Source organism: Pleurodeles waltl, chromosome 11 (genome assembly GCF_031143425.1).
Source record: "Pleurodeles waltl isolate 20211129_DDA chromosome 11, aPleWal1.hap1.20221129, whole genome shotgun sequence".
Classification (NCBI taxonomy): domain Eukaryota; kingdom Metazoa; phylum Chordata; class Amphibia; order Caudata; family Salamandridae; genus Pleurodeles; species Pleurodeles waltl.
The window spans coordinates 990,336,781-990,358,487 of NC_090450.1; the positions used below are offsets into that span (position 1 = coordinate 990,336,781).

The 21,707-nt window shown below is 45.1% G+C and overlaps 1 protein-coding gene across 1 annotated transcript in view; it reads left to right on the forward strand.

Moving 5' to 3' along the window:
• PPIL2 (peptidylprolyl isomerase like 2) overlaps window positions 1-21,707 on the forward strand; it is a 280,729-nt gene that overhangs the window by 28,763 nt on the left and 230,259 nt on the right. The window contains exons 2-4 of the mRNA XM_069215327.1: window positions 3,982-4,031; window positions 12,261-12,306; window positions 12,621-12,683. Coding sequence (XP_069071428.1) covers window positions 3,982-4,031; window positions 12,261-12,306; window positions 12,621-12,683 — 159 coding nt within the window. The remainder of the gene's footprint in view (window positions 1-3,981; window positions 4,032-12,260; window positions 12,307-12,620; window positions 12,684-21,707) is intronic.

Consider the following 21,707-nt stretch of genomic DNA (forward strand, 5'->3'; position numbering starts at 1 on the left):
AGGGCTAGCCACCGGAAAAGGCATGACGTATGCATGCCTTCGACTAATGAAAGCAAGCAGATTTTAATAGGCAAGCCCACGAACCAATGAAAAACACTGACGTGACGTCGACAGGGCTCCGAGCCATTTTCTAATACCTAAAGCGTCTCGCTGCGATGCGCATGCAACGCAGGCTCGACCCTAAAAAGAAGGTGGTGAATGGACTGCGCAAGACAAGTAAACTGCAAGGAAGGAATTCACGGGGCACCGAAGGAAGCTCACAACAAAATGCAAAACAGCTACAGGGTGTAGAGAATTGGCACAACTGTTTAATGAGGCCCATTCTTTGACTAAGGTTAGTAGGCAGCTTTTAAGACTTGTTCTCACCCAAACCGGACACTTGCTGGTCTTTCCATTCCAGCCATTGGTGAAGACTCCCTGGTGAGCCCTGGGTCCCCCTGTGCCAGATCTCCACCAACCAAAGTGTGTTGCTTGCCCTTCAACTTATATCTCCAATAGCTGCAAGAAAAATACTGTATCTGTCTCTTAATACATTTTATGTCATCCCACAATTCCAGTGGTATGTTCTAGGATATATGGTCCTTCCTTTGCCAGTGGTGGGGTGCACTGTAGGTGTCATTCCATCTCTAGCAGAGTCTATCACATCTGAAATGTGTGTCATGATATGCAGGCCATCTCTCCACCGCTGAGCATGATGCAATATCTTATTATGACTGATAAAGTCAGGAGCAGGGCGTTACAAGTGTTAAAAGTGTTAATTATTAACCGTTTTACCAGAGAAGCTGAAACTGGTTTCTAGTTCATAGAAACTCCAGCGACCCAGACTGATCAGGGTCTTTTATGATGTACAAAGATAATAGTGAGAGGCCTTTGATGGCCTCTTGAAATCATTAAAGAAATAAACAGTGAGTATCCTTGTAAAATCACATGTGGGTTACCCTGTAGGTTTCATATAGGGGAGATTAAGCAAAAGCTCTGGGAAAACATCCATGGAGGTGAATGTGGGTTTGAGAAGGAGTGTCAAAATACATCAGTATGCTTCACGGATGCATGATGTCTTCTGAGATGCACCAAGTCCCTTAAATCATGTCTAGCTACAGCAAACAAGGCAGGTCCTTTGAAAGTTGACTCATCCTGTAGAAATAAGGATTTGTATTAGGCCTTGACCTAAACAAATGTAGGTGTTGACAGTTGATATGTGAAGCAAACTTTCAGAAGTTTGACTTACAGATCTTATTACTGTGGTGCCATAATTAAACATAAAATATCATTGATTACCACAGATAATGACAAAAAAGTATTATACTAACACAATCCCAAGTAGTTCAACAAAGTAATACAAAATACAACAAACTGCTTGCCCGCTGTACAACTAAGTGCAGCAAACAGACTATCTCAAGTTGAAATTCTAGTACCACAAGACAGCCAGCACAACAGAGAAGCAGAAAGAACTCAAACAGCAAAATATGCATAAATCACAGTCATAACTCCTATACATTATTCTATAACATTTCATTTTCCAATGTGTTTAACTCTGTGGTTCCCAGTGGGATGTTTCTCTTTGTTCATTTGTTTCCCTTGATGGTTCATCTGGTTTAATTTGGGTTTTCCACAAGAAGTGTTTCGGGTGTCAGGTTTGGTTCTCTACTTACCATGTGGTTGCTGTTTCATTTTAGGATGTGTAGGATTTTTAACTGAAACTATTTGTTGCTGCTTTTCTGGTGTTTCTGAAGTAGTAGTAGTGAGCGTGGTTCTGATTGGAGGGGATGGGGTGAATAGCTTGTGGAATTCTTGTGGACCTTCATTACTTGTTTACACCAGTGGTTCCCAACGTGTGGTCCGGAGACCCCTGTGGGTCCACGGCACCTCTTCAGGGCGTCTGCGACTGCTCAGAATATTAAACAGTATTAACAAATTAGGTCCCCACAGCTTTCAGTAGTGACTCAGTGGGGGGGGTCCCCGGATTCCAAAAATGATTCAGTGGGGGTCCTCGGGTTCCAGTAATGATAAAGTGGGGGTCCACAAAAGTCAAAAGGTTGCAAATCACTTGTTTACAGAATAGCAGTTGCACACGTTCCGTAGGGCTAATGTCCCATTTAGTGTAATGTTGTGCTTATGGAAGGCCCAAGACACTGCTACCATGGATTCACAGATAAGCTAATAGTTGATGTAGTGCGCCAAGTTGGTCCTCGTACTATAGTAGAGTCCCCTCAAGCATTTCCATCATTTAATCTCATTCCTTGCTAATCCTTCTGTTCTGGCCGAAGCTGAAGCCTAAAATGCTGATCCTGTAATCAAGGTGACCAAAGTGTATTTCTGTTGGAGGAATAGACTTCGTTATGTGTATTTGTAAAGCGCAGTATCACCCACAAAGATGTCCCGACGTTGTACCTTTTCGGGTCTAAAAGTCCTTTGGAACTTAATTTATTACCACCATCATGTTGCGTATTGATCTAATTTAAAAGTACGGATTAATGGATATTACGCTGTTTAGATTCTGAGATGGAAAATAAAACCTGTTCCCAAAGAGGAACTTTTAATTTAGAAAGGGATATTGACCAGTAGGTTAGCTTTTGGTCCTAAAGACAATTTTACATTGTCTGGTCAGAATTAATCTAGGTCTTTTCATCTGATGATATCAGACACCTAAGATATTTAATTACAGTGAACCTCAATAAAAAAGGGAGGCATTTCACCAGGACTTCAGAAACTAATTGTTACTGTCCGAAAGGTATTTTCAACCTAAAGTGTCTCACTGAAGTGGAAAAAGTTCTGTCTTTGAAATGTGTATTGGTATGCTAGCAAAGTGCTCTCACCCTGTTTTAGTTTATATTAGCTAAAGAAAATAAAGGTAGAAGGAAGCACATCATCTGAGTAATTGCTGACATTTGTTTTGCATCGCTCATTTTTCATAAAGAGAGCTTTGGTTCTTGACTCAATCCCATTGGAATTTGAGCTTTAAGGGGGACGTAAGCTTTAAGGGGGATTAAAGCCACTTAGTAATATTTGATTGTTAAACTTTTTTTAAAAATTAAAATTAGACTTTATAAGAAAAAAAGCAAGAGGGGTTGTCTTAGTCTATCCACTATTTGGTGGAATCTTAATTGAAGTACTTTCATTGAAACTTGTCCTTTAATAGCACCCTGATTGTGCCACAGCTTCTATTGCCCTGCTCATGATGTGATGCACCTCATCAGCATCTTCTTCCAGGAACCCGTCGGATGCAAGTAAAACCCCAGTACCATGCTAACATATCCTTCCTAGCAATCACCCTGTACCCCAAGTCTGTGTAACCACCGCCCCTGTTAGAACCATGCCAAGACTACCTCCCCTACTGGCAGAGTTATTCCTGTACTCCCAGCACACTGCTTTACCTGCTAGATATTTTTCTCCAACACCTTTTCTGGACCCCCCCCCTTTCTCCTCCAAACTTTTTATCCCAGTGCCAGACTGTGCTTTGGTCTGTACTTCCTCAACATTCACCTTTCTTTTCCCTACCAGGAAATATCTGTTTCAGCGCCCTCCCCGTCCTCTCCAGCACATTGATATCCTAGCCCCTGCTGTGATCACATTACCAAGCGCCCTGCTTACACAGCTTCAAGACCCTCGCAGAAGACCCTTCCTTCTAACCTTCCCTCTATCCCACAGCCTACCAGCCTTTTTTCCCTTTAAAAGTGTCTGAATCCCACCATCATGCCAGGTCCTCCCTAGTACCCTTTGAGCCCTATCAGCCTCTCCTCCCTTGTGACCTCCCTCCAGCCTCCTGACCGCTCCATTTTTTAGCATTCTGCTGACCTCTACTACTCTGTGAAAATCCAAGCCCTTCTCATCCAAAACATAAACTGAAAGTGACAGCACCTTAGCAGGGGATGGCACTGCATTGCCCCAAACCTTTGCTCCAAATGCTGCTACCCCATTCTACCCTGTTTTGGAGAAGCAGGTGTCAAGCCCTCTAAAGTGTCTTGCTTTTCTCTCACTCAGGTACATCACGTGTGCCGAATACACCCACTTCTATGGGGGCAAGAAGGCAGGTGAGTCTATTTGTTCATTGTTTTAACACCGATCAGTTTTTTTTCATAGCAGAAAATTATGTTTACTGCATTTAAAAAGGATATATTACTTGTGATTCACAGTGTTCTACAAGAGAAAAAAAATATTTTGTCACATTTACATTACATAAAAACATTAAGACATTGTACAAGTTTGATACTGTTTTCTGGAAAGTTGATCTCCTCAAAATCTTGTTGACGATATGATCAGCTAAAAATTAACAACTGTTGCATTCCTCATACTTTGCAAGGCAGGACAGTCAAATGAGAAAGGCTCTAAAGTCTTGCAGCCACGTCTTCTCGGTCTGCATTTTAACGTCATCCTACAGCGAACCCATCTTCTAATCGTCCATAGTATTTTCAAGTCAAGGTTGAAATAAAAATGGTCTGCCATGCTTATAAATCTATTTTGCATGCAGTACTTGACTGTATGTCCTCTTCTTGGATAGATATAAAGGATCACATTTATCAGATAGTTTGTTAGTAGACTGTTTACATTTAGACATGAACATATCTAGGGGTGTTATTGGATCAAGAAAAAATGTGGGGTTATTGTAGGATGTCCCATGTTGTAGATGTGGTGGGGGCATGGGTCCATTGGGACCCCTCAGTGGGCTTAATGTAGGATATCCAACAATAAATTACAAAATTAGCCGCATGAGGCATCTGAATAACAACCTTGAACTCAATTTCTTTACATAGCAGGGCTTGGAGTATCTACTGGTATGCTCTAGATAACTTCAAAAACACATCAAAAGGTTGCACAGAGCTTTGGCTCAGCAAGAAGATAGCTTCAGTTCCCTACGGACGGGCACTCATTTGCAGACATGCAAAATCTTATTCCAAAAAGGAGCATTCCAGGGTTCAATTGTGTCATGAGTCAAAGGCGGGTATGTTGATGCCCCAAAGACAAAATATGGCGTTACCATAAACCTTATAGAATCTGAGTAAGGCATCACCTAAAACACAGACATCATTTCTTTTTGCGCCTCTTTCCTTGCACAAGGATAATTTGTAGACAATACACAGTTTCATGTTCCTTTACATCTGTTATTCGTGGTTCCAAACCCATGGGTCGTGATCTGATGTGGCTTATTATCGGTGACTCTGTACAAGCAAGTACACCATCTAATGCCATCTGCATAATAATAGCCGATAATGCCCCATTGCTGGTTGTAGGGGAAGCAGAGGAAAACGTATCTGATGGTTCAGATCAGCCAGGAGAGCAAGGATACAACCTTGCCACATCCCTCTGCTGTCCCAATAAATAGGCCATTTACCCATTTTCACCCAGGTACCATTGTACTATTCAGTAATGCTAGTAACTTCTTCCCCAGAGGTGAGAGAGCATTCAAGTCAAAAGCCATACTAAAGTGTACAAATGCAGACTGCAGCAGCAAGGCACCAGGTTGCAGACCCCAACTTGTAGTCAAATAAATGCTTCTGCATTCCGCGTTCTAGTCATACCTCTCCTGATTCACGCTTCGGCCTTTGGAGTGATGGCCTGGTTTTCTACCCTGAGCACCTGATTCTCATCTAGATGTTTGCAGATCCTGGAGGACACATGGCAAGGAGAGTAGCCTGAAATTGATGAGCAGTCTCCAGTTATTTCACTTTGGTATTGGGACCAGATAGGAGCCACACCATAACTCTGGTATCATACTTCAATCAATCACTGCCTCAAATACCACCTTTAATAAAACTCCCCACCACCTGTATCTGCTTTCAAAACAGCTCTACAGAGGCCAAAAGGAACCCAAGGCATGGGCGGTTTAATAAGGCTCTAATATCAATGAGCTTTATATAATCAGTTCTATTCAACAGTTGTTTGTTATCATAAAGTTAGTTATTTTCCTGCCTGAACCATCTTTCAAAAAGAATCCAAGCAAGAGGAATTTATTTGCCATCACCCATCAGCACAGGAAGTGACATCAGTGGATCTCCCATCATCCACTGTGACATCACTGGTTTTCCCTCCAAAAACTTTGTTTAAAAGAAGTAATTATGCAAGAGGACTTAATTTCCCAACACCTATCATCACAGGAAATGCCTTTACAGCACTCTTCACTCCTACCCCTCCTAGGACTTACTTATTGGCAGTTGCAACACAGACACACTCAATGGGTGTGCAGTTGGCATGCCAAAGGCAAGCCCGTTTGTACTCGTCCGTGCATGGACCGCACCCAGTGCCAGGCACCCTGGTCCAGTCACTGCCCGGTGATTCGGCGCAGCACTTCTTAGGTCGCTATACCCCAGATGCCATCCCCCAGCTGCTGCTGTGCTGCGTCTTACACCACGGTAAGAGCTTTCACCTGCACCAGCTGCTAGTTCTCTAGCAGCCAGCCGCCCACCCACACCCCCAACTCAAATACTAACAACCTCCTCAACACCCCCCTCCCAAAACACACCACACAAGCACCAACAATGCCTACACCATAGCAAACCCACACGTCAACACCCCCTCGAATCCATGCTTCTCAACACATGATTACTCAGCAAACACAATAGAAATACGGGACCTGCTGAGCAGCGACCCACCCAACATCCTCTTCATCACAGAGAGCTGGCTCAACCTCTGATTTGCTCCCGACTTAGCCATGGCAATCCCAATGGGCTACAAGATATCTCGACAGGACTACCTTTGCAAGCCAGAAGGAGGATTTGTTATCATCTACAAGGAAGTCACCAACAGCACAAGATCCGCAGAGAATGCCAGTGCATTCATGGAATCCTCTCCTACTGACCACCTGGAGCACGAGCCACCTTTACCAACCTCCTCAATGACTTTGTAACTCTGCATCGACTCCAGAGCCTGCATTCTCCTCAGTGACCTCAACTTTCACCTGGAAAACCAAAACGACCGTTGCTCCACAGCACTCATCAAAAGCTTGAGCAACTTGAGACTCACCCAGCTCGTCTCAGAACAAACGCACACTGCAGGATGCACACTGGACCCTCTCTTCCCACAAATTATGGCATCAAATACAGTTCCACCACACCACTAACATGGACTGACCACACATCCCCAACTCCCAATTCGACGCACCTCAAGTCACCACCCCTATCAGGTTCAGCATTCCACACTGCAGCTGGGACAAAATCACAGAAACAGACTGGCTCAGCGCACTCAGAACGGATCAACCTAGCCCCATTGACAACCTCTACAACCATGTCAACAACTTCAGCAACTGAATCAAGAACTGCGCTGACTCCTTCGCACCTATGAAACCCAACAAGCATAGTCGATCAATCTAGCAGTCCAGCTGGTGCACAGAAGACTTCTGACACACTAAACAACACTGTAAACAGCTAGAAAGGAAATGGAGAGCCAGCCACAACACCACAGACAGAACTACCTGCAAGGCTGCACTCAGACACTATCACCAGAAAAAAACGATAGTGGACTGTATCGAAGGATGCTCCAACAACTGCAGGAAGATCTTCTCGATCGTTAAGGATTTCACCTTGTCCTCAGCCACTGTCAACAACAAGGCTGCCTGCAACAACCTACCCAATTTCTTCCACAGGAAAATTGCAAACATCTACAGCAACTTCGCCCACTAACCCAACCCCGGAGAACTCCTTGCTAACCTGTCCACCACCAACCATGACGGCCACCTGAGCAAATGGAAATCCTCACCAGAAACGACCCAGCAGAAATCATTTAGACCATCCACTCGGGCCCCAACATACCCATGCCCCGACCACATCTGCAACCTGGGACATCACCATTCGGCATCACCGTGACCCACTTTATCAACACAAGACTGACCATCACGCAAGCACTCCTCTCCAGCAGGCTGGACTACGGCAACACTTTTTCATGCCAGAATCTCCAAACGACTCCTACACAAACTCCTGACCATCCAGAACACTACTGCAAGACTCATACTTGACTCCCCCATGCCGCACCCACATCACACTGCACCTCAGGAAGCTTCATTGGTTCCCCATGCACAAGGGCAGCCAATCCAAACTTCTCATGCGCACATACAAAGCCCCACAAAACACAGGACCAGAATACCTGAACAGCCACATACACTTTGACCAACCCATCAGAAACCTATGCTCTGCCTCACTCTCACTTACACACACACTCTGCATCCGCAAAAGCAATACTGAAGGTCACTCATTCTCATACTCACACCTAAGACATGTAGCAACCTCCTGAACACATCAGAGCCTCCTGTTCACTTCTTAAATGCCACACGAGGCTGAAAATCTGGCCAACTGTTCAAGAAGCAGGAGGGAGCACGTAGGAGCGTGCACAAAACAACGAAGAGGGTCCGGAACAGCAAGCTAAGCATGGAGGGGAAGCGGGAATGGCAGTGGCGACACATCAGCCAATGCAGGAGGGAGGGGCAGACACGTGGACTCCGACAACAGAGGTCAGGGTGAAGGTGCACAGGAATAGCAAGCTAAGCATGGAGGGGAAGCGGGAATGGCAGTGGCTGCACATCAGCCAATGCAGGAGGGAGGGGCAGACACGTGGACGCCAACAACAGAGGTCAGGGTGAAGGTGCACAGGAATAGCAAGCTAAGCATGGAGGGGAAGTAGGAGGGGGACAGTGGTAGCACTAAAGAACATTTAGGGCAGGAGGGAGAGGACCAGGCACAGTCTCTGACAAAGTAAGACAAGGAAAGGGGATGTGGCAGGGGCAACAAGCTGACCAAAGAGGAATGGCCCTCAACCAGAGAAAGAGGGGGGGGGGCAGGAAAGGGGCAGCAACCTTTCTATGTAAGGCAGGCCAGCAGAGGCAGCAATCTGTCCACAGAGGGCTGGTGAGATTGGCAGGGGCTGGCAGAAGGGAGACCAGGGCAGTATTCTGACTACGCCAAGCAGGCTGGCATGGCTAGGGTCCACACAATGGACCATCAGGGCAGGAGTTAGAGGCAGTGGGAAGTACATAGAGAACAGAGGGCAGGGGGATGAGGGGCAGGGGTAGCGAGTTCGTCATAAAGAGCAGTCTGGCATGGGCAGGGACAGCACAACGGACCACAGAGGGCAGGGACATGCATACAGAGAACAGGGGCGGGAGGGACGGGAGCAGAGACAGCAACTTGACCACCTAGGGCAGGGTGGAGGGGTCAGGAGCACTCATATGGAGAATAGAGGGCAGGCAGGAAGCGGGCAGGGGCAGAAACTGACCAAGGAGGGCAAAAAGGGGCAGGTTGGCCATCAGCAGAAGGTGGGCCTGTTTCAACCCCCTTCTGCGAGCCACCACAGACCGTGCGCATGGAGGTGTAGACGGAAAATGATTTAAAAAAAAAAAAAAAAAAAAAAAACTATATATTCACTGAAAAAAAATGTTAATAGACGTTAATCAGGTATGGTAATAGAATCATCCTTGGCATTTAAAAAAACAAAAAAAAGAGAAATTCACTGTAAAAAGTTGTGTAATAGTAACGTGTTGAAATGAGTTAAACTTAAACGCTTAAAAACACAAAAGAACACAAAAGAACACTGAAATGCATCAGTTATAGTTGAGTACACGAACTATAACTTACGTCCCCATCATGCTCTGCTTATGACCTCACATATTACATCACTCATGGCACGTTAAATCACTTTATTGATGACAACGTCCAAGCTACTGCTTCTCAAATTACTCTATAAGCCAGTAGATCATTTTAAAAACGAAAGTAAGTAGCACAGAGCGCACAAACATATACAGCATGCATTGACTGTGTGTACAAGTGTGCATTTATGAAAGATAAATAGTGTACTTCTGGAGACAAGTCTGATTCAGTATGGTAAAATGTATGTTTATACTGTACACAGCTTAACCACTAACAAAATTTTAAGTGCACACAGTACTACATTTAAAAAAGGTAGAGACTGAGTGCATCTACAGTGAGTTGCAGATATACATTACTAATAGGTTGTGGCTTAAATCCAAGTTCTGTTGCCAAATTATGTGAGAAAAACTAAAGTTGATGTTTACAATACATTATTATCCTGTGGATTTATTTCAAAGCACACGCTGATATTACAGAGTTGTCATGTAGTGCAATCAACAATTTCTATATAAACTGGAGACTTATAAGGTGCACAGATTTATTTCCAGAGGTTCATTGAAAACTCTGTGAAATTATGGTTTGTAAGTGAATCACCCATAGCTTAAACATTCTTCAACTAATGTTTCAAGTCTCAGAATGATTGTAAGCATTGTTGTAAGGTGTATGTCACTCTTCTAATTTCAAGACTATGTGTAAGGTATTTTTACAAACCTGGCTTACCTGTGGCTAAAGCATAGATGAGAAGCAGTTGACTTAAAATTCTATATCTGATTAGGCATTAAGCAGGTACATCTGATTTAGGTAAATAATGATCAGGTATTGTATTGTAATAGTATTTATATAGCGCTTACTACCCCTGACGAGGCGTCGAAGCGCTTTTTAGGGAGTAGCACGCCACTCCAGCACCCAAAAGAAAATTAGTGGTGGATTAGTATACGCTCTAAAGGTTTCTTGCACACCTGAATACCCGCTAAAAAAAAGTATCATCTTTACTAAATGTGGGTGCTTTCATAGATGAGCTTTATTTCCTGCATGCTGCAAAAGGTTGCGTCCATTGGCACTAGAAAGGTGAAAGAGCTTTGGGCGTTCAAGTGTATCTTGCAGTATGAAAAGTGTATAGAAAACAGTCATATTTATTGGATGATGTCATCAGTGATGTAATGTAACATGTCATGAGTGATGTAATATGTCATCATCTGTGCCCTGCTGGGGTGCAAATTATAATTAGCTCACTGAACTATAGCTGGCGAATTGCAGTGTGGTTTCTTCTTTTTTTCCCTTAGCTTGTTCATTTTTAAGTCAATATTAAATGTTTAAGTCAGCTGTAACATTACTTTAACCTTTGTTTTTATTTGGTGAATATGTTTTACTTAGTAGCGAGTTTCCACAGGAAATTGTTTTCTACTTTTTGCTGAAAAATGTGCCATTGTTTGATGGATCTTGGCACAACCTTCCAAGAAAAAAGTCCATCTATCTCCGCTCCTTCCTGCAAAGCTTTGGGGTGATCTGTCAAGAGGAGTGCTGAGAAAAAAAAGGGGGGGGGGTGGCAAAGATGTGTTTTGTCCATGCAATTTTAGATAATGCTACAGCCAAAACAGCTGAACGGAAATATACCTAATTTGGCAGAAAGCTAGATCTTTAGATTTTTGTGATTTGGTGTAAGTCCATTCAGTAGTTTTGGGGAAATTAAGGTTCGAAATGTATAGATATTGGTACTACAGAGGGAATACAGAGGGGAAAAATTGAAAGTATTCTTATTTGCAGATCCTGCCGAACCGGGACCAGTCTTACATTATGGCAAGCTTTGATTTGTTGATTGCAACAGAAAGAGAAATGTTGCGGCTGCCATTTTTAGGACTTGGAGACTCTATCCCCTTGTTCTGAAATGTAAAAAAAAAAATATATATATATAAGGAGGTGGGTGGGGGTATTCTGACTAGTGGAGTTGGGGGGGTGGGGGAAGTTGGGCACAAGGCGTGGCTGTAGGCCTAAGGTCAAAGGCTGTGCAAGGCGAGGCTTTGGATTATTGAGTATGGTAATAAAATCTTCTGTTAAAAAAAAATTATCTACAAATTCACTGAAGAGACCAAAGGGCAAAGTGACTTTATAGTTAGGCATGGTAATAAATTCCTTCACATTAAAAAAAAAAACAACAAAAAAAACCTTACAAATTCACTGACAAAATCCAAAGGTTAAAGTGACATTCTAGTTTGGTGAAAATGTCAGTTAAAGAATACCATTCTAAATTTAAAAAACACAGAAATTCACCAGCTATAGTTAACTGAAGTAACTGTAACTTGAACACTCGCCATGGACTGCTTATGACCTGGCATAATACAACACTCATGACCTAATTAACATCACTGATGATAACTGAGATGACCTGGTTGATAACATCAGTACATGGAGGGGGCAACTTTTATGTACATCTCCTTGTTGACATGACGACTATCTGCCCAGTGCTTTTAAAAGGGTAAGGCTAGTGGACAGTGCAAATGCATCTTTCACGTGCGATCCTGTATGCCCCTTTCCTCTCAGTTTTTACCTCCACTGACTGTTCTTGTCATATTACCTCCTGTTCTTTGCAATGAAGCTATTTATAGAATTGACGATAAACATCCATATATACTTCATGAATATTTTCTGTGGGTTTTGTGTTGGTAATTCTTGTCTGCTTTTTCCATTTAACAGAGATTCCCAAGAGCACTTTCCGGCGCCTAAACTTTGATCATTGCAGGTGAGACAACCAGGCTGTGGCTAGAAATTGAGTTTTTTCCACTTATATGCAAATTGTGGTGTGGGTAATCATACCTTTCTGTCTTCGATGTAAAAAGTCATCACCTCATTTTCACAAATAGACTTGATGAGTAGGTGCATATATGATTCTGTCATGTAACACAGCGAACACAATATATTTCCTTTTGTTCAACTATGCTCTTTCCTTACCACCTCATTATGACGCTGTACCCATATGCTGCATGTTGCCGTATGTCCTTGAATATTGCTTGCTCTGTGCCACCTTTTTTTCTGTGCTAACTCTCTTTCCTTCAGTTTATCCCTGCAGCCCTTTGAATACCCGATGTGCACACCAGATGGGATTGTCTTTGACTTGCTGTAAGTTGTTGTTTATAGTTATTATTAAATATTGTTGCCGTTTTTGTAGTTGCTTATAATAATATATTTTGTTTCATGCATGTATTTTCAGTTACTATTTAGAGATAGTAGGACGCATGCCTTTTCTGCATGGTCACTCTGTATTTTTTGCCTTTTGCTGGACCCTGTATTTTTGCTGCCTTTAGAACTCTGTGCACTTTAACCCTGCTAACCAGTGGTAACGTGTCTATGCTCCCCCTTTAAACTTGGCCGAATTGGCGTAGTCCTAATTGGTATTTTTAACTTGCATAAGAGTCCCTAGAATGTGGTACAAAATGTAGGTAAGGCCTGTAAGTTAAATGTCACAAGTAGACTGTAGCACTTATTGTGCCTTCCACTACAGCAGAGGTCTTCAAACTGGGGGGCGGGCCCCCCTAGGGGGGCCTGAAGTGATCCCAGGTGGGGCCCCAGACTCTGCCCAAAATAAATATTATACAGATAACAGGCCTTTGTTTTAAGCAGAAGCATGTTATTGCAGTCTTAAAAAGGTAACGGGAATTAACTGCAATGTTTAAATAGGTTTTGATATATTTAAACATCGCCATTTTTATAAAATAATTGTGAAAAATTCTGAGGGGGGGCCCAATGATTTTTATTTTTCAACTGGGGGGATGCGGCATTAAAAAGTTTGGAGACCTCTGCACTACAGTGACAGTGCAAAACATGGCTTCAGGCCTACCATTGTAGTCTGACTGTGGCAGTGTAAAATCTTCAATTCGTCATGTCATAATAAACCCTTTTGACAGGTCAAAACCTCCCTTTAAAATATTAATAATTCACCCCTATGTAGGCCTTGCGGCTTATAAGGCAGGGTGCATGGTATTTAAAAGTAGAACATGTAGACTTTTTTATTTATTTAGCAGTTTAGTTCAAAACTATAGAACAATCACATTTAATACCTATTAGGACTCAATATAGACATGCATGTCATGGAGTTTGCATCAACTGTTATCCCCTTCGCTGCCAGGCCCTTTCCCCCTCCTGTGCTGAGCCTTTTTTTTGGCTATTTGGGGCAGTTTGCGCTTATGCCCTCATAACTTTTTGTTCACATAAGCTACCCATGCCAAATTTGCGTCCTTTTTTTCCAACATCCTAGGGATTCTAGAGGTACCCAGACTTTGTGGGTTCCCCAGAAGAAGGCCAAGAAATTTGCCAAAATACAGTGAAAATTTCGTTTTTTTAAAAAAATGGGAAAAAGGGGCTGCAGAAGAAGGCTTGTGGTTTTTTCCCTGAAAATGGCATCAACAAAGGGTTTGCGGTGCTAAAATCACCAGCATCCCAGCTTTCAGGAACAGGCAGACTTGAATCAGAAAACCCAATTTTTCAACACAATTTTGGCATTTTACTGGGACATACCCCATTTTTACGATTTTTTGTGCTTTCAGCCTCCTTCCAGTCAGTGACAGAAATGGGTGTGAAACCAATGATGGATCCCAGAAACCGAAACATTTCTGAAAAGTAGACAAAATCCTGAATTCAGCAAGGGGTAATTTGTGTTGATCCTACAAAGGTTTTCTACAGAAAATAACAACTGAAAAAAAAAAATTGATATTGAGGTGAAAAAAACTGCAATTTTTCTCTACATTTTACTCTGTAACTTTTTCCTACAACGTCAGATTTTTTAAAGCAATATACCGTTACGTCTGCTGGACTCTTCTGGTTGCGGGGATATATAGGACTTGTAGGTTCATCAAGAACTCTAGGTACCCAGCGCCAATAAATGAGCTGCACCCTGCAGTGGGTTTTCATTCTATACCGGGTATACAGCAATTCATTTGCTGAAATATAAAGAGTAAAAAATAGCTATCAAGAAAACCTTTGTATTTCCAAAATGGGCACAAGATAAGGTGTTGAGGAGCAGTGGTTATTTGCACATCTCTGAATTCTGGGGTGCCCATACTAGCATGTGAATTACAGGGCATTTCTCAAATAGACGTCTTTTTTACATACCCTCTTATATTTGGAAGGAAAAAATATAGAGAAAGACAAGGGGCAATAACACTTGTTTTGCTATTCTATGTTCCCCTAAGTCTCCCGATAAAAATGATACCTCACTTGTGTGGGTAGGCCTAGCGCCTGTGACAGGAAATGCCCCAAAACACAACGTGGACACATCCCATTTTTTGACCGAAAACAGAGCTGTTTTTAGCAAAGTGACTACCTGTAGATTTTGGCCTCTAGCTCAGCCGGCACCTAAGGAAACCTACCAAACCTGTGCATTTTTGAAAACTAGAGACCTAGGGGAATCCAAGATGGGGTGACTTTTGGGGCTCTGACCAGGTTCTGTTACCCAGAATCCTTTGCAAACCTCAAAATTTGGCTAAAAAAACACATTTTCCTCACATTTCGGTGACAGAAAGTTCTGGAATCTGAGAGGAACCACACATTTCCTTCCACCCAGCGTTCCCCCCAAGTCTCCCGATAAAAATGATACCTCACTTGTGTGGGTGGGCCAGGTGCCTGCAACAGAATAAGGCCAAAAACTTGTAGAGATAGAGGGGATAGCACAGCGAGTTGATAAGGACATATTCTTCTTTTATACATCTTTAGGCTGACTCTGCTTTGGGGACCCACATAAGTGAGGTGTCATTTTACTTGGGAGACTGAGGGAAACGCTGGGGAGTAGGAATTTTGTGCTGGAGCGGTGATCGTACAAACAAAAGTCAGGAAAATATGCTTTTTTAAGCAAATTTTGAGGTTTGCAGAGGAGTCTGGGTAAGAAAATGTTGGGGGATCCACGCAAGCCACACCTCCCTGGACTCCTTGGGGTGTCTAGTTTAAAAAAATGTCTGGGTTTGGTAGGTTTCCTTAGATGAAGGCCACACCCAGGACCAAAAACATAGGTGCCCCGTCCCCCCCCAAACACAGGTAGTTTTGTAATATATCATTTTGATGTGTCCACATACGTCTGTGATGTGCCAAACACTAAAATTGTGAAAAGAAACGCACTAAGGTTATGTGAAAAAGACCCCTCACCCACCAACCAAGTTGGTGGCATGCTTCATCATCGGGGTTCCACCCGAGGCACCTAGCGTGTCACAGGTGTGCTGCGACGCCTGATTACAGCGGAGCAGGTTTTGTCATTTTTACCACACATACTGGTTGGATTTGGCACGAGGGTGAGTGATGGTTCAGTGGATCAAATTTTATTAACAAGAGATTTCACAAAAATAAAATTCACTGTTAATAACTGAAAGGCCAAAAAACAGAACCAATGACTCACAGCTCGTGAGCTGTAAAGCCACGGCAAGGCACCAACCGCTTTACAGTCCATTCACACACCTTTCATACATGACACGCACAAGACCATTCACGCCGCCAGCCACGGGCCCAGCACATTCCAACACTCGCATCGACAGACAGCGCCACTCAAGGGCCCATCACTTACATATGCCCACATGCCTGATACAACAATCATACCAGCTGATGGGAGTGTGTGGACTGGTGTTTGGCTGGCAGTGTGTTGCAGTAGCCAACAGCAAGTCAATATGTACACTATGTACACCCTCAGCCAAGCCCCACTCCACACACAGTGGCATCACTTTTTTTTTTTTTTGTTTTTGTTTTTTTAAACAAAGAAACCCCTAACTAATTATAAATAATTACAAAACTACAAACACAAAAGCTCTAACTAAGTACATGACAGAAATGCTAACCATGAAACTGAACACATGAAAATACAAAACAGACATGAGTTTACACTCCTGGTTGTTCCCAGTAATTCTTCTGGGTGTGGTAATTCTTAAAACAACCACCCACACACAGCCCAGGCTTTGAAGGACAATCTGGGCAGTACATTCGAGTCTCCCTCCGGATACCTCTTCGAAAACACACTCTACATTTCTTAGCTGGAAAGTCTTTTTTGGGTGTGGGAGGAATGTGCTCAGCACATTGGCGATCTTTCAATCTAGCCACATCCTCCACCACTGCTTCTCTAAGAACTCTTGTAAGGAAAGGAAAGTCAGTTGGGAAACCAGCTGCAACACAACACCAAAAAGAGAACCTCTCTTCTCAGGAAGAAGTTCTGCCCTCTGAGGGAACTGAGCCTATGGAGCTGGAACCTTATCAGGTTGAGCTCTTGGGCCCAGGGGGACCCTCAAGGGAAGAGTTGTGTAAGGGACAAGAAACCTGTCCCTCTCTTGAAGGCCTTAGGCAGCAAGCTGCTGAAGAGTCCAAAGGCAAGAAAAATGGAACACATAGGGTCTATTGGGAAGATGGACTCCTGTACACTGAGGCAAGAGATCCCAAACCTGGTGCCACTAGGAGAGTGGTAGTGCCTCAGGGTTTCAGAGAGTTTATTCTGACCTTAGCCCATGATATTCCCCTTGCTGGGCATTTGGGACAAACCAAGACGTGGGAGAGGTTAGTCAACCACTTCTACTGGCCCAATATGTCCCAGAAGGTTAAGGAGTTTTGCCTCTCCTGCCCCACCTGTCAAGCCAGTGGTAAGACAGGTGGGCATCCAAAGGCCCCCCTCATTCCACTTCCAGTGGTGGGGGGTCCCCTTTGAAAGAGTGGGTGTGGACATAGTTGGTCCACTAGAACCTCCCACAGCCTCAGGAAATATGTACATCCTAGTAGTAGTGGATCATGCTACTAGGTATCCTGAAGCTATTCCCCTTAGGTCGACTACTGCCCCTGCAGTAGCCAAGGCCCTCATTGGTATCTTTACCAGAGTGGGTTTCCCTAAGGAGGTGGTTTCTGACAGAGGTACCAACTTCATGTCAGCTTACCTAAAACACATGTGGAATGAGTGTGGAGTGACTTATAAATTCACTACACCATATCATCCACAAACTAATGGCCTTGTTGAGAGATTCAACAAGACATTAAAGGGCATGATCATGGGGCTCCCAGAAAAACTCAAAAGGAGATGGGATGTCCTCCTGCCATGTCTGCTTTTCGCTTACAGAGAGGTGCCTCAGAAGGGAGTAGGATTCTCACCCTTTGAACTTCTGTTTGGCCACCCTGTAAGGGGACCACTTGCTCTTGTTAAAGAAGGCTGGGAGAGACCTCTTCATGAGCCTAAACAAGACATAGTGGACTATGTACTTGGCCTTCGCTCAAGGATGGCAGAGTACATGGAAAAGGCAAGTAAAAACCTTGAGGCCAGCCAACAACTCCAGAAGTTGTGGTATGACCAAAAGGCTGCACTGGTTGAATTTCAACCAGGGCAGAAAGTCTGGGTTCTGGAGCCTGTGGCTCCCAGGGCACTCCAGGACAAATGGAGTGGTCCTTACCCAGTACTAGAGTGGAAGAGTCAGGTCACCTACCTGGTGGACCTGGGCACAAGCAGGAGCCCCAAGAGGGTGATCCATGTGAACCGCCTTAAGCTCTTCCATGACAGGGCTGATGTAAATCTGTTGATGGTAACAGATGAGGACCAGGAAGCTGAGAGTGAACCTCTCCCTGATCTCCTCTCATCAGACCCTAAAGATGGCTCAGTAGATGGAGTGATCTACTCAGACACCCTCTCTAGCCAACAGCAGTCTGACTGCAGGGAGGTCCTGCAGCAGTTTGCTGAACTCTTTTCCCTACCCCCTGGTCAGACACACCTGTGTACCCATGATGTGGACACAGGAGACAGCATGCCTGTCAAAAACAAAATATTTAGACAGTCTGACCAAGTTAAGGAAAGCATCAAGGTGGAAGTCCACAAGATGCTGGAATTGGGAGTAATTGAGTACTCTGACAGCCCCTGGGCTAGCCCAGTGGTCTTAGTCCCCAAACCTCTTACCAAAGAAGGAAAGAGAGAGATGAGGTTTTGTGTGGCCTACAGAGGTCTCAACTCTGTCACCAAGACAGATGCCCATCCCATTCCTAGAGCTGATGAGCTAATAGACAAATTAGGGGCTGCCAAATTCTTAAGTACCTTTGACTTAACAGCAGGGTACTGGCAAATCAAAATGGCCCCTGGAGCAAAAGAAAAGACAGCATTCTCCACACCTGATGGGCATTATCAGTTCACTGTTATGCCCTTTGGTTTAAAGAATGCCCCTGCCACCTTCCAAAGGTTGGTGAATCAAGTCCTTGCTGGGCTGGAATCCTTTAGTGCAGCTTATCTTGATGATATTGCTGTCTTCAGCTCCACCTGGCAGGATCACCTGATCCACCTGAAGAAGGTTTTGAAGGCTCTGCAATCTGCAGGCCTCTCTATCAAGGCATCCAAATGCCAGATAGGGCAGGGAACTGTGGTTTACTTGGGACACCTTGTAGGTGGAGGCCAAGTTCAGCCACTCCAGCCTAAGATCCAGACTATTCTGGACTGGGCAGCTCCAAAAACCCAGACTCAAGTCAGGGCATTCCTTGGCTTGACTGGGTACTACAGGAGGTTTGTGAAGGGATATGGATCCATTGTGACAGCCCTCACAGAACTCACCTCCAAGAAAATGCCCAAGAAAGTAAACTGGACTGTAGAATGCCAACAGGCCTTTGACACCCTGAAACAAGCTATGTGCACAGCACCAGTTCTAAAAGCTCCAGATTACTCCAAGCAGTTCATTGTGCAAACAGATGCCTCTGAACATGGGATAGGGGCAGTTTTGTCCCAAACAAATGATGATGGCCTTGACCAGCCTGTTGCTTTCATTAGCAGGAGGTTACTCCCCAGGGAGCAGCGTTGGAGTGCCATTGAGAGGGAGGCCTTTGCTGTGGTTTGGTCCCTGAAGAAGCTGAGACCATACCTCTTTGGGACTCACTTCCTAGTTCAGACTGACCACAGACCTCTCAGATGGCTGATGCAAATGAAAGGTGAAAATCCAAAACTGTTGAGGTGGTCCATCTCCCTACAGGGAATGGACTTTGTAGTGGAACACAGACCTGGGACTGCCCATGCCAATGCAGATGGCCTTTCCAGGTTCTTCCACTTAGAAAATGAAGACTCTCTTGGGAAAGGTTAGTCTCATCCTCTTTCGTTTGGGGGGGGGGGGGTTGTGTAAGAAAATGCCTCCTTGGCATGGTTACCCCCTGAATTTTTGCCTTTGCTGATGCTATGTTTTGAATTGAAAGTGTGCTGAGACCTGCTAACCAGGCCCCAGCACCAGTGTTCTTTCCCTAACCTGTACTTTTGATTCCACAATTGGCACACCCTGGCACCCAGATAAGTCTCTTGTAACTGGTACCTCTGGTACCAAGGGCCCTGATGCCAGGGAAGGTCTCTAAGGGCTGCAGCATGTATTATGCCACCCTAGAGACCCCTCACCCAGCACAGACACACTGCTTACCAGCTTGTGTGTGCTAGTGAGAACAAAATGAGTAAGTCGACATGGCACTCCCCTCAGGGTGCCATGCCAGCCTCTCACTGCCTATGCAGTATAGGTAAGACACCCCTCTAGCAGGCCTTACAGCCCTAAGGCAGGGTGCACTATACCATAGGTGAGGGTACCAGTGCATGAGCACTGTGCCCCTACAGTGTCTAAGCAAAACCTTAGACATTGTAAGTGCAGGGTAGCCATAAGAGTATATGGTCTGGGAGTCTGTTTTACACGAACTCCACAGCACCATAATGGCTACACTGAAAACTGGGAAGTTTGGTATCAAACTTCTCAGCACAATAAATGCACACTGATGCCAGTGTACATTTTATTGTAAAATGCACCACAGAGGGCACCTTAGAGGTGCCCCCTGAAACTTAACCGACTATCTGTGTAGGCTGACTGGTTCCAGCAGCCTGCCACACTAGAGACATGTTGCTGGCCCCATGGGGAGAGTGCCTTTGTCACTCTGAGGCCAGTAACAAAGCCTGCACTGGGTGGAGATGCTAACACCTCCCCCAGGCAGGAGCTGTAACACCTGGCGGTGAGCCTCAAAGGCTCACCCCTTTGTCACAGCACCGCAGGACACTCCAGCTAGTGGAGTTGCCCGCCCCCTCCGGCCCCGGCCCCCACTTTTGGCGGCAAGGCCGGAGAAAATAATGAGAATAACAAGGAGGAGTCACTGGCCAGTCAGGACAGCCCCTAAGGTGTCCTGAGCTGAGGTGACTCTAACTTTTAGAAATCCTCCATCTTGCAGATGGAGGATTCCCCCAATAGGATTAGGGATGTGACCCCCTCCCCTTGGGAGGGGGCACAAAGAGGGTGTACCCACCCTCAGGGCTAGTAGCCATTGGCTACTAACCCCCCAGACCTAAACACGCCCTTAAATTTAGTATTTAAGGGCTTCCCTGAACCTAAAGATTTAGATTCCTGCAACAACAAGAAGAAGGACTGCCTAGCTGAAAACCCCTGCAGAGGAAGACCAGAAGACAACAACTGCCTTGGCTCCAGAAACTCACCGGCCTGTCTCCTGCCTTCCAAAGAACTCTGCTCCAGCGACGCCTTCCAAAGGGACCAGCGACCTCTGCATCCTCTGAGAACTGCCCTGCTTCGACCACGACAAGAAACTCCTGAGGACAGCGGACCTGCTCCAAAAAGACTGCAACTTTATCCAAAGGAGCAGCTTTAAAGAACCCTGCAATCTCCCCGCAAGAAGCGTGAGACTTGCAACACTGCACCCGGCGACCCCGACTCGGCTAGTGGAGAACCAACACCTCAGGGAGGACCCCCGGACTACTCTACGACTGTGAGTACCAAAACCTGTCCCCCCTGAGCCCCCACAGCGCCGCCTGCAGAGGGAATCCCGAGGCTTCCCCTGACAGCGACTCTCTGAAACCTAAGTCCCGACGCCTGGAAAAGACCCTGCACCCGCAGCCCCCAGGACCTGAAGGACCGGACTTTCACTGCAGAAGTGACCCCCAGGAGTCCCTCTCCCTTGCCCAAGTGGAGGTTTCCCCGAGGAAGCCCCCCCTCGCCTGCCTGCAGCGCTGAAGAGATCCCTTGATCTCTCATTGACTTCCATTGCGAACCCGACGCTTGTTCTAACACTGCACCCGGCCGCCCCCGCGCCGCTGAGGGTGAAATTTCTGTGTGGGCTGGTGTCCCCCCCCCCCCAGTGCCCTACAAAACCCCCCTGGTCTGCCCTCCGAAGACGCGGGTACTTACCTGCTGG